Source organism: Oncorhynchus tshawytscha, linkage group LG09 (genome assembly GCF_018296145.1).
Source record: "Oncorhynchus tshawytscha isolate Ot180627B linkage group LG09, Otsh_v2.0, whole genome shotgun sequence".
In the NCBI taxonomy this organism is placed as follows: Eukaryota; Metazoa; Chordata; class Actinopteri; order Salmoniformes; family Salmonidae; genus Oncorhynchus; species Oncorhynchus tshawytscha.
In genome coordinates this window covers 10,073,456-10,087,227 of record NC_056437.1, presented here as the reverse complement: position 1 = coordinate 10,087,227, position 13,772 = coordinate 10,073,456, and the positions used below count along the sequence as shown (strand labels likewise).

At 41.7% G+C, this 13,772-nt stretch overlaps 1 protein-coding gene across 1 annotated transcript in view; it reads right to left on the bottom strand.

The window, feature by feature from the left end:
• The window catches only part of shc3 (SHC (Src homology 2 domain containing) transforming protein 3), a 44,763-nt gene extending 34,025 nt beyond the window's left edge, over positions 1-10,738 (bottom strand). Inside the window, exon 1 of the mRNA XM_042326500.1 lies at positions 8,377-10,738. Coding sequence (XP_042182434.1) covers positions 8,377-9,093 — 717 coding nt within the window. The 5' untranslated portion in view covers positions 9,094-10,738. The remainder of the gene's footprint in view (positions 1-8,376) is intronic.
• Between the last annotated feature and the right edge of the window lie 3,034 nt (positions 10,739-13,772).

The window sequence follows — 13,772 nt, the reverse complement described above, 5'->3', positions numbered from 1 at the left end:
GTTAATATCTGTCTGAGCTATAGCAGCAGGCCAGGTTAATATCTGTCTGAGCTATAGCAGCAGGCCAAGTTAATGCCTGTCTGAGATATAGCAGCAGGCCAAGTTAGTGCCTGTCTGAGATATAGCAGCAGGCCAAGTTAGCGCCTGTCTGAGATATAGCAGCAGGCCATGTTAGTATATGTCTGAAGTAAAGCTATAGGTTAGCGTCTGTCTGAGCTATAACAGCAGGCCATGTTAATGTCTGTCTGAGTTATAGCAGCAGGCCAAGTTAGTGCCTGTCTGAGATATAGCAGCAGGTCAGGTTAGTGTCTGTCTGAGCTATTGCAGCAGGCCATTGAAGGTTGGTGTCTTTCTGAGCTATAGCAACAGGCCAGGTTAGCGTATGTCTCATTTATAGCAGCAGGCCAGGTTAGTGTCTGTCTGAACTATAGCAGCAGGCCAGGTTAGTGTCTGTCTGAACTATAGCAGCAGGCCAGGTTAGTGTCTGTCTGAACTATAGCAGCAGGCCAGGTTAGTGTCTGTCTGAACTATAGCAGCAGGCCAGGTTAGTGTCTGTCTGAACTATAGCAGCAGGCCAGGTTAGTGTCTGTCTGAACTATAGCAGCAGGCCAGGTTAGTGTCTGTCTGAGCTATTGCAGCAGGCCAGGTCAGTGTCTGTCTGAGCTATAGGATCAGGCCAGGGCAGGTTAGTGTCTGTCTGAGCTATAGCAGCAGGCCATTGAAGGTTGGTGTCTTTCTGAGCTATAGCAACAGGCCAGGTTAGTGACTGTCTGTGCTATGAGAGCAGGCCAGGGAAGGTTAGTGTCTGTCTGAGCTATAGCATCAGGCCAGGTTAGTGACTGTCTGAGCTATAGGATCAGGCCAGGGCAGGTTAGTGTCTGTCTGAGCTATAGCAGCAGGCCATTGAAGGTTGGTGTCTTTCTGAGCTATAGCAACAGGCCAGGTTAGTGACTGTCTGAGCTATGAGAGCAGGCCAGGGAAGGTTAGTGTCTGTAAGCACGGTGACCTACACTATCCAGGGGACTAATTTCCTCTCACGGAGAGACACCTGTTAGTGCAGTATGATCCAATGAATGTAATTGTCTCCCAATCCCATTCAGTATAACATCCACCCACATACCCTCCTCTCTTCTAGCTGGCTAATGCCACTGGCAAGGAACATTTTGTCCCTAGAATAAAAAAAGAGTGAGATGGAGTTTCTCTCCTCATCTTCACTCAGACAGAACAGGGCAAAAAGGAGGAAATGAATGAAAAACACTTAATAATAATAATGCATAGTGCAGTGTGCTTCCTGGTTGGTTGTTTTGTTAACCTCTGTAGCCTTTTGGTCACGGGTGATACAGAGTGCTATGGATATATTACGTGCACAGAAACTATGATATTTAGAGCTGGAATATAATAGAAACAGATCTTTTTTTATCGATTTGCATTGAAAGTACATGTTTTTGCTTTCAGAGTACCTTAAAGTGAGTACCCACAGTTGATCAAGTGAGGTTTCTGTCAATGTATGAGGTTTTGTAACCACAATGCAGGACCATATAAAGGTGGTGGAAGGTAAATCAAGGGGTGGATACAGGCTACGGGACCTGCAGTGTTGCTATACTGTTTAAATGCCATGTTTTGCCGGTAAATAACAATACCTATAAATAACAAACCATGTTTTTTGAATCATGGAGAGAGTGAAAGGGAACAAAGTCCAACTTACTTCAGGCAGTGGAGAGAGAGATGAGTGGAGAGAGAGAGAGGAGTGGAGAGAAAGATGTGTGGAGAGAGATGAGTGGAGAGAGAGGAGTGGAGAGAAAGATGTGTGGAGAGAGATGAGTGGAGAGAGAGGAGTGGAGAGAAAGATGTGTGGAGAGAGATGAGTAGAGAGAGAGAGATGAGTGGAGAGAAAGATGTGTGGAGAGAGATGAGTGGAGAGAGAGAGATGAGTGGAGAGAAAGATGTGTGGAGAGAGATGAGTGGAGAGAAAGATGAGTGGAGAGGAGAGAACTCTAAAATATAATCTAAATAATATATAGCTAGCCAGGACATATACATAGCTATAAATATAGCTCACAATGCAATGGGCCTACAATATTTCAACCAGAGGCCCCATTTTTTACAGTGCATTTCCAACGTACGCATCACTGTTTATCAAATTACTGCATTTATTATACATAACAGAAACAAAGGCAGGTGCAGAGAGCTAATCCTATATCAATCTAATCTGACACTGAACCATCATTGCATGTTGCAGGAAAAGTATCAACAGAAAGAGAAAGACTGTAATACCAAGCAACTATTGAACTCACCAGAGACATAGTAGCAAATGTAATCAGAACATTTTGGCAAGAATAATAAAAATGCAACATCCTACACTCTTTATCAATCAATGCATATCTGGTATATTATAGCCCAAACTACATGTACCCACTGGCTATCCTCACTAGACCACACCTGAAGCTTTATATGAATATCCTATTCACTGTGTTGTAAGCTGCGGAAATTGCATTTAATATGTAGCTACACCTTTAGTCAAGAATCAAACACTAACTCGGCCAGGGAGAGACACGAGGAGGATTGCTATGGTTACCGAGAAGTATGGAGAACAGCGTGTTAAAGGATTACTGGGTTCAGTTGCTCGTAAACTGAATTCAAAGTGCAATTTCTAATAAATATATATTTGTCATTGTTATTACACATTATCAACCAAACTAAACTGGTCATACCAGTATATAACAATAAATATGTCTGTGTTGCGTCCAGAACACGGTTAGCATAGCCTATGTGTCAGTAACAATACACATGAAAGACACCATATAGCATCACAATACAACACACTATCAACAGACATGAGAAAATGATCTACTAGTGCAGCGTTAAAATAGACTTCTGTGTCTAGAATGTTCACCACGGCAACACGACTATGTCAAGAATAAGTGTCAGTCAAAACCCCAGCTGTGTGTCAATGCCAACCACTGCTCTGTTAACCTAATGGAGCATGGTGTGTAACCACGACCACATGACATTAATTAAAAAGGCCCGAGAGCAGAATAGCACCAATAACTCAATAAACAGGCACAGCAGATAGGGGTTTGCATCCCAAATTGCACCCTATCCCCTACATAGTGCTAGGGCTCTGGTCAAAAATAGTGCACTATATAGGGATTAGGGCTCCATTTGGAATGCATTAAGACCGGGGGAAAGTGCATGGGGGAGATGAGAGAGACCTATTTCCCCTTTCCCCTCTGTGGACACTTTCAATGTATTGATTCAACTGGCTGTGTGTGTCGGTCAAACTAACTCACTCTAACCCCACTGCTGCCTATTTGTTAATGGACTAACACCAGACAGGAAATGTGTCATTGGACATGAACATGCCTGATTCAGATATGTCAGACTCTATGAAATTCTGATCATACATTATGTGTTTTCTTTCTTGTTCTTTCACCTGACAAACTGTTACGCTGCATTTCTCAAAATCAATTCAAACATAGAAATGAGCAGATATGTATTCATTTAATGTACAGGAGAAAGTGCTATGTAGGTTCCCAGGGATCAGCATTGCTAATTATTGTATTGGAAAGAATCTGCAGATTCTGTTGTGTGTTTTAGTTGTTCCAACCACATCTTGTACAGGTCCTCTTCATTCATATTTCCTTCATTCATTTTCATAATCTGTTACTTACAACAACAATAGCCTACATTTGGTTAAACTTTGTGTAAATCTGTATTGCCTAAACGGTGTAAATTCTTGGTGACTGAATACACTTGTGCAGGTACATTGATATGGTCTGAGAACAGTAGGTGAGGACAAGCATTTTGCTGCCTGTCTGATTCTCTTCCTTGTATCACTAGCTAGAGCCACAGCAGTATTCAGTGTCCACATATACAATACAGTACATATACAGTACATATACATATACAACACAGTACATATACAGTACAGTACATACACAGCACAGTACATACACAGTACAATACAGTACATATACAGTACATATACAATACAGTACATATTCAGTACATATACAATGCAGTACATGTACAGTACAGTACATATACAATACAGTACATATACAGTACATATACAGTACAGTACATATACAATACAGTACATATACAGTACAGTACGTATATAATACAGTACATATACAGTACAGTACATATACAACATAGTACATATACAGTACATATACAATACAGTACATATACAGTACATATACAGTACAATACAGTACATATACAATACAGTACATAGACATATACAGTTGAAGTCGGATGTTTACATACACCTTAGCCAAATACATTTAAACTCAGTTTTTCACAATTCCTGACATTTAGTCCTAGTAAAAATTCCAATCTTAGGTCAGTTAGGATCACCACTTTATTTTAAGAATGTGAAATGTCAGAATAATAGTAGAGAGAATTATTTATTTCAGCTTTTATTTCTTTAATCACATTCCCAGTGGGTCAGAAGTTTACATATACTCAATTAGTATTTGGTAGCATTGCCTTTAAATTCATTAACTTGGGTCAAACGTTTCGGGTAGCCTTCCACAAGCTTCCTACAATAAGTTGGGTGAACTTTGACCCATTTCTCCTGACAGAGCTGGTGTATCTGAGTCAGGTTTGTAGGCCTCCTTGCTCGCACACACTTTTCCAGTTCTGCCCACAAATGTTCTATAGGATTGAGGTCAGGGCTTTGTGATGGCCACTCCAATACCTTGACTTTGTTGTCCTTAAGCCATTTTGCCACAACTTTGGAAGTATGCTTGGGGTCATTGTCCATTTGGAAGACCCATTTGTGACCAAGATTTAACTTCCTGACGGATGTCTTGAGATGTTGCTTCAATATATCCACATAATTTTCCTGCCTCATGATGCCATTTATTTTGTGAAGTGCACCAGTCCCTCCTGCAGGAAAGCACCCCCACAACATGATGCTGCCATCCACGTGTTTCATGGTTGGGATGGTGTTCTTCAGCTTGCAAGCCTCCCCCTTTTTCCTCCAAACATAACGATGGTCATTATGGCCAAACAGTTCTATTTTTGTTTCATCAGACCAGAGAACATTTTTCAAAAAAGTATGTCCCCATGTGCAGTTGCAAACCGTAGTCTGGCTTTTTTATGGTGGTTTTGGAGCAGTGGCTTCTTCCGTGCTGAGCGGCCTTTCAGGTTATGTCGATATAGGACTCTTTTTACTGTGGATAGAGATACTCTTGTACCTGTTTCCTCCAGCATCTCACAAGGTCCTTTGCTGTTGTTCTGGGATTGATTTGCACTTTTTGCATCAAAGTATGTTCATCTCTAGGAGACAGAACACATATCCTTCCTGAGCGGTATGACGGCTGCGTGGTCCCATGGTGTTTATACTTGCATACTATTGTTTGTACAGATGAACGTGGTACCTTCAGGCACTTGGAAATTACTCCCAAGGATGAACAAGACATGTGGAGGTCTACAAAAAAAATTCGGAGGTCTTGGCTGATTTCATTTTTTTCCCATGATGTCAAGCAAAAAGGCGATGAGTTTGAAGGTAGGCCTTGAAATACATTGACAGGTACACCTCCAATTGACTCAAATTACGTCAATTAGCCTAACAGAAGCTTCTAAAGCCATGACATCATTTTCTGGAATTTTCCAAGCTGTTTAAAGGCACAGTCAATTTAGTGTATGTTCTGACTCACTGGAATTGTGATACAGTGAATTATAAGTGAAATAATCTGTCTGTAAACAATTGTTGGAAAAATTACTTGTGTCATAAAGTAGATGTCCTCACCAACTTGCCAAAACTAGTTTGTTAACAAGAAATTTGTGGAATGGTTGAAAACTAAGTTTAAATGACTCCAACCTAAGTGCATGTAAACTTCAGACTTCAACTGTACAATACATATACAGTACCGTACATATACAGTACAGTACATATACAGTACAGTACATATACAGTACATATACAATACATATACAGTACAGTACATATACAATACATATACAGTACATATACAATACATATACAGTACATATACAATACATATACAGTACATATACAGTACATATACAGTACATATACAGTACATATACAATACATATACAGTACAGTACATATACAATACATATACAGTACAGTACATATACAGTACATATACAGTACAGTACATATACAATACATATACAGTACAGTACAGTACATATACAGTACAGTACATATACAGTACAGTACAGTACATATACAGTACAGTACATATACAATACATATACAGTACAGTACATATACAATACATATACAGTACAGTACAGTACATATACAGTACAGTACAGTACATATATATTACAGTACATATACAATACATATACAGTACAGTACATATACAATACATATACAGTACACTACATATACAGTACAGTACATATACAGTACAGTACATATACAATACATATATAGTACAGTACATATACAATACATATACAGTACAGTACATATACAGTACAGTACATATACAATACATATACAGTACAGTACATATACAGTACAGTACATATACAATACATATACAGTACAGTACATATACAATACATATACAGTACAGTACATATACAGTACAGTACATATACAATACATATACAGTACAGTACATAGACAATACATATACAGTACAGTACATATACAGTACAGTACATATACAATACATATACAGTACAGTACATATACAGTACAGTACATATACAATACATATACAGTACATATACAATACATATACAATACATATACAATACATATACAGTACAGTACAGTACAGTACATATACAATACATATACAGTACCGTACAGTACAGTACAGTACAGTACATATACAATACATATACAGTACCGTACAGTACAGTACAGTACAGTACATATACAATACATATACAGTACATATACAGTACAGTACAGTACAGTACATATACAATACATATACAGTACCGTACAGTACAGTACAGTACATATACAATACATATACAGTACCGTACAGTACAGTACAGTACATATACAATACATATACAGTACAGTACAGTACAGTACATATACAATACATATACAGTACAGTACAGTACATATACAGTACAGTACATATACAATACATATACAGTACCGTACAGTACAGTACAGTACAGTACATATACAGTACAGTACATATACAATACATATACAGTACAGTACATATACAATACATATACAGTACAGTACATGTACAGTACATATACAGTACAGTACAGTACATATACAGTACATATACAGTACAGTACATATACAATACATATACAGTACAGTACATATACAGTACATATACAGTACAGTACATATACAGTACAGTACATATACAATACATATACAGTACAGTACATATACAGTACAGTACATATACAATACATATACAGTACAGTACATATACAGTACAGTACATATACATATACAATACATATACAGTACAGTACATATACAGTACAGTACATATACATATACAATACATATACAGTACAGTACATATACAGTACAGTACATATTCAATACATATACAGTACAGTACATATACAGTACAATACATATACATATACAATACATATACAGTACAGTACATATACATATACAAAACATATACAGTACAGTACATATACAGTACAGTACAGTACATATTCAATACAGTACATATACAGTACAGTACATATACATATACAATACATATACAGTACAGTACATATACATATACAATACATATACAGTACAGTACATATACATATACAATACATATACAGTACAGTACATATACAGTACAGTACATGTACATATACAATACATATACAGTACAGTACATATACAGTACAGTACATATACAGTATAGTACATATACAGTACAGTACATATTCAATACAGTACATATACAGTACAGGCAAACATGTTTTAACCTAACCTGCGCCAAAACATATAAAGGCATAAAAGGAGGAAAGGAAAAGAAAATACAAAAATGAAAGGATGAAGATGATCATAAACATAAAAGCATAAACACATTGATAAACATAAAAGCATCCGGACGGTGGAGGCATGTTACATGGCCTTTTGTTACGGCATCAAAGGGTTTTCTCTGGTTTTATCAATGATGACCTTCTCTGTTTCTCTGAATTATTCAATGATTATTTGCTGGTCTTTCTCTTCTCAATAATCCCTGCTGTTTCTATCTACGCCCACACTAGGGCAAGATGATGATCACGATCTGGCGGTTAGGCTACCGTACATTTTCTCCTTTTCAGTCATTGAGGGAAAAGAGAGAATGGGGGGAGAGGAGAGAGAAAAAGGAGGAAAAAATGTATGGATGAAGGGAGAGAGAGAGAGGAAAACCAAGAATCAACACCAACCTTTACAATGTACGTCACTCCGGGTCCAGAGATCTTCTCACTGGAATGCAGCCATCCTCTGGAACAGGGTTTATTCACCAGTCCACTGTTACCTCCTCCTCCACTAGGTCCCCAGTCCTCCCCTCCATGTCCCTGTCTCTGCCCAGCCTCCCTCTCTTCCAGCCCCAACCTGCTGCCCTTCTTTCCCCCTGCGTTGCTCATGGTGCCTGGCTCTTGCTGGGAGGAGTGGGAGTGGGAGCAGGGAGGGTGGTGGTGGTGGGAGATGCTGGAGGCTGAGCCACAGGAGGAGCCGTTACCACCACCACCGTTACCGCCACCGGAGGCTGCCAACGACACACTGGGGCCAGAGCCGCTACCAATGCAGCTGGATCCACCACCAGAGCCTCCAGCACCTTGCAGCTTGGAGAGGGTCAGGTCCTTGACGTGGGAGGGGAGGCTCTTGATACCCAGCAGGCTGGAGCCTGAGTTGGTGAACTTCAGGTTGGACACCTTGTTGATGAGGGTGCACAGGGTGGTGGCTCCATCGTCTGAGGGGTCGGCAGCGGGGTGGTGGTGGTTCACGCCGCCCTCGGATGGCGCTGCAGGAGGGGTGTACGGGGGCTCGGCGGAGGACGCAGGGGCTGCCGAGACCTTGGGGTTCATGGTGAGGCCGTGTAGATCATCGACGGACGTCACCGACTCATTCCTGAATCTGTTGTATTTGGTACGGTGAAGCATTCCCCTCTTCTCTGCCTCTGCCCCCTCCTCTGCCTTACAAACGCACCGGCAGATGTAACGCCGCCAAGTAAATTATCCTTCTCTCCTTAAACATAGCAAATGCCTTATAGTAACCCCAGCAGGCCCTGTATGATGGTTGACTAGAATTTTCTCTGCTACTGAGGAAGTTAGAGAGCTGGGTTAGTGCTGCTGCTACTGCTGTTATTGATGCTGAGGCTGAGGCTGCTGTTAGGAAAATCCAACGCCGTGATGATCCAATCCGTTGGTAGAAAATAAACAGAAAAGAAGAACACAATCCATGGAAATAGAACATGGAGGAAAGGTGAAAAAAAGGTTCCAGAAGCTTCCAGAATGCAGAGAGAGAGAGATGGACGTGGTAGAGGAGGATATAGTTATATTGCGCTGCTGCTCTCCTCTCACTGTTGCCTACCGGCTCAAAGCAGAAGCATGACTCACAGATCTGAACAGAGACCTTCTCAACAAAAGGCTCACTGAACACTGAAAATCACTTCCTGTTACAAAAAAAAAATCCTCCCACTTACAGCACACTAGAACCAATCAATTCTCAAATTTCCCAGACGGATATTTCCTCTTCACCGCAGGAATGCTTTTCAATTTTATTCTGTGGTACGGTCGGTTGTGGGAAAAAGGGAAAGAGAATCGCAAAGACAAAAATATATCCTGATGATAAAAGATAATTAATGGTTATCGACTTGTCTCCCTTCATACTCCCATCACACATTATCTGGTTAGAACATACTCCTCTACAGACTGGGATTATGTTCCTGTGAAGGGGAAAATCTAAGTAATTGATGCTGAATATAGCCTACTGATGACAGGTGATGAAAAATAAATAGGAAACAAGGAAAAATAACATTGATGTGAGTGATGGGCATGCAGCTGGCAATGAATCTATTCCATGTCCAGAGTACTTCAGAAGAAGAGGACAATCTTCCTAGTATCTGTATTTTGCAACAAAATGTACAAGTTGACTGTTACATTAACATACTGTTCTCATTGCAGCGTGCATTTTTTTTGCAATGACACGGACAAGGACATCAATACATATCTTCTATAACATCATAAAGGTAAATATTATATTATACCATGATGATGACACATGCATGAGATTAACACAAATATTGTAAACAAATGCAAAAATAGACCCTAATCTTATATTAAAATACATCTAGATAACACATCTATGTATTTAAACAACGTAGAATGGATATTTTCCTTCCTCTGTTGAATTTGCATTCTCACTATTCTATTTACATTCTGAGACAAAGGATCAGTAGAATGATACTTCACCTCTCTGATAACAACCTGCCTGTCCTGAATTATCCCAGTGAATAATTCATAAACAGAATAAAAACACGTTTTCAAATTAAACAGATAACACTGACTCAGCGCAGAACAGAAACACAAGAAGACAGGCTCCTCCAAACAGCAAGGCAAGGCATCAGTAAAACAGCAGTCTAGATCAGCAGTCTTTCTACATGAAGCCAAAAACCATTCATGTAAAATGTCCACAGGAGCGACACAACTAAGAAGACTGACAGTCATTCATAAGCTTCCGCTCTATCTTATCCTGCTGCTGCAGATTTCGCACTGCACTGCAGTCCCTCCCAACATCTCTCTCTCTCTGTCTATCTATCTCTCTCTCTCTCTCTCTCTCTCTCTCTCTCTGTCTCTGTCTATCTATCTCTCTCTCTCTCTCTCTCTCTGTCTCTCTCTCTCTCTCTCTCTCTCTGTCTCTGTCTATCTATCTCACTCTCTCTCTCTCTCTCGTCTCTCTCTCGCTCTCTCTCTGTCTCTGTCTATCTCTCTCTCTCTCTCTCTCTCTCTCTCTCTCTCTCTCTCTCTCTCTCTCTCTCTCTCTCTCTGTCTCTGTCTCTCTCTCTCTCTCTCTCTCTCTCTCTCTCTCTCTCTCTCTCTCTCTCTCTCTCTCTCTCTCTCTCTCTCTCTCTCTCTCTCTCTCGCCTTCCTGCCTGGCAAATCCAGAAAAAGGAAAGCACGTTTTCTTTCTCCTCAGAAACAAAAGCAAACAAAAAAGGAAGGAGAGATAAAAGAAGCTTCTCTTAAATCAGAGAGGACGAAGACGATAGAAGAATCAGAACGATGAAGACAAATATCATTTAGTCTTTATGTGAATGAAACAGCTAGGCTCACATACCAATGTTTCTGTGAATGGAGCAAGGCCTTTCTATCTCTCTCTCTGCAAGGAAGGCAGTCCCTCGGGATGGAATGGTTTTATCCAATAAGAGACGAGCTGGATGACTCATTCAGGGTAGGCTTGCAGAATAGTGGAAGAATCCATTCTAAACGCAGGTGCCGATTCTTCCGGTTATAATAACACTATAAAAAATTTGAACAGTGAGGTATGTTATAATTTATATGTAAATATTGATATACATGGTGCAATGCTAATTTTGCAATGCTAATTTTGAATAACATAAAAGGAATTTGAAATATACATTTTTACAAAAGAAAATGTACCCCCCCTTCTCTTTTGAGATGATTTGTCACCGAGGGCTATTTTTCTACATGCATATGAATGGTGGTCAGCTGCACATTCAGTTAATATGTCAAACGGCAACTACTGCAAAATGAACATGTATTATTGTGTTTCTGTCTAAATGTAATAATGTAGACATGTATTCTATTATAATAAATTGTTATAATAGTCCTCTGTAGCTCAGTTGAAAGGCCTTGCAACGCCATGGTTGTGGGTTCGATTCCCACGGGGGACCAGTGCAAAAAAAAGTATGGAAATGTATGCGCTCACTACTTTAAGTCGCTCTGAATAAGAGCGTCTGCTAAATGACTAGAATGTAAATGTAATGTACTGGCTGGTGGTAGATTATCACGTTTAAGGTAAGACCCAGACTGTGTCGAAGTAACAATGTTTATTACAACAACAGGGGCAAAGGTTCAGGACGGCAGGCAGGCACAGGGTCAGGGCAGGCAGAGGTCGGTAATCCAGAGGGGTGGGGCAAAGGTACAGGACGGCAGGCAGGCTCAGGGTCAGGGCTGGCAGAAGGGTAGAAAGCCGGGAAAAACTAGAAAACAGGAACTTTGACAAGACAGGAGCAATGGGAAAAATGCTGGTAGGTTCAACGAACAAAACTAACTGGCAACAGAGAAACAGAGAACACAGGTATAAATACACAGGGGATAATGGGGACGATGGGCGACACCTGGAGAGGGGTGGAGACAATCACAGAGACAGGTGAAACAGATCAGGGTGTGACAGTACCCCCCCTCTAGGGACGCCACCTGGCGTCCTACCTGGGCGCATACCTGGTTAACAGGGGTGTCGGCATTGGAAATCCACGATGAGGCATGGGTCTAGGATGTCCCTGGCGGGGACCCAGCACCTCTCCTCCTCGCCGGTTGGCAGTCAATGAGATGGGGGAGAGGGGTGGGCCTGGAAACAGGAGACAAAGGGCTGTGAGACATGGATTTAACTCTGGACACATGAAAAGTAGGAAGTATTCGGAGGGTACGGGGCAACAGAGGACGAATAGCAGACGGTATAATGATCTTGGAGCAGGGGAGAATGGTCTCTACTTCCAGAGGTGCAGCCATGGGGCAATAGATGCGTGCCAGCGCATCAGGCTTGACATTCTAGGGTACCGGTCGGTGCTGCGGAAGCGAAGTGGCCCGGGCCTTACTGCACCCCTCCCGGAGGTCCTGGTACTCCACGGGAATGGCGGAGAGGTCCGAAGCAATTTCCAAGCCCCCAGGAAGACGCCCCGGGGCAGGCAGAGCTGACTTCAGGCAATGAGTGTGGCCAAATGGGCTCCAGCCCATAAGGACAGCAGTAAACCAGTCAATAGAGGAATTGTTGCTGGAGCCAAGAGAATTCCAATACCACGTGAACCTGCGGAGATTCAATTAGCAGGGATTGGATCGTCTCGCTGTGGTTCCCCGACACTCGTAGGTTGATGGTGGGTGACCCGGCCTATAAAGCGCCCATCCAGCGCTCTCTAAAATCCATGGGAATGAAGAGGGGTTGAGTGGGGATGCCCAGCACACGTCCATAAGACTCATATCGGCTCCTGAGTTGATGAGTATCTGGAGAGACTTGGACTGGTTTCCCCATAGCAGGATGGCATGGAGAGGGGGGCGAGTAAGGGGAGAAGCAAAATGATCCTTAAGACCTACCAGAATACTCACTCCTACAAATGAGCTGGTTCTTTACTTCCTCTGATAATCCGTGCAGGAACGTGTCGAACAGCGCTTCCGTGTTCCAGGCACCCTCCTCTGCTAGCATGCGGAAATCCACAGCATATTCTGCCACACTGGGGGAGTTCTGCCAAAGCTGGTAACTTCCGGGCAGCCTCTCTTCCGGACAACAGGGCCTCGAAAACTTTTTCCGCCTCTGCCACAAATTCCTCCAGACTGAAGCATACTGCTGTTCTCATATGTCCGTAGCCCAGGCGAGGGCCCTCCCGGGCATCAGCGTGATGAGGTACGCTATCTTCGAGTGGTCTGAGGGGAAGGAGGAAGGCTGCAGCTTGATGATGAGAGAACACTGAGTGAGGAACGCCCGACAGGTTAAGGACTCTCCATCAAAACGTTCAGGGGGAGGTAAGTGATGTTCCCGGGAAACCGGGGTGATGGCGCTGCTAACAGCCGGGTTATTGAGGGGCTGGGACGTTACCTTAGTAGTA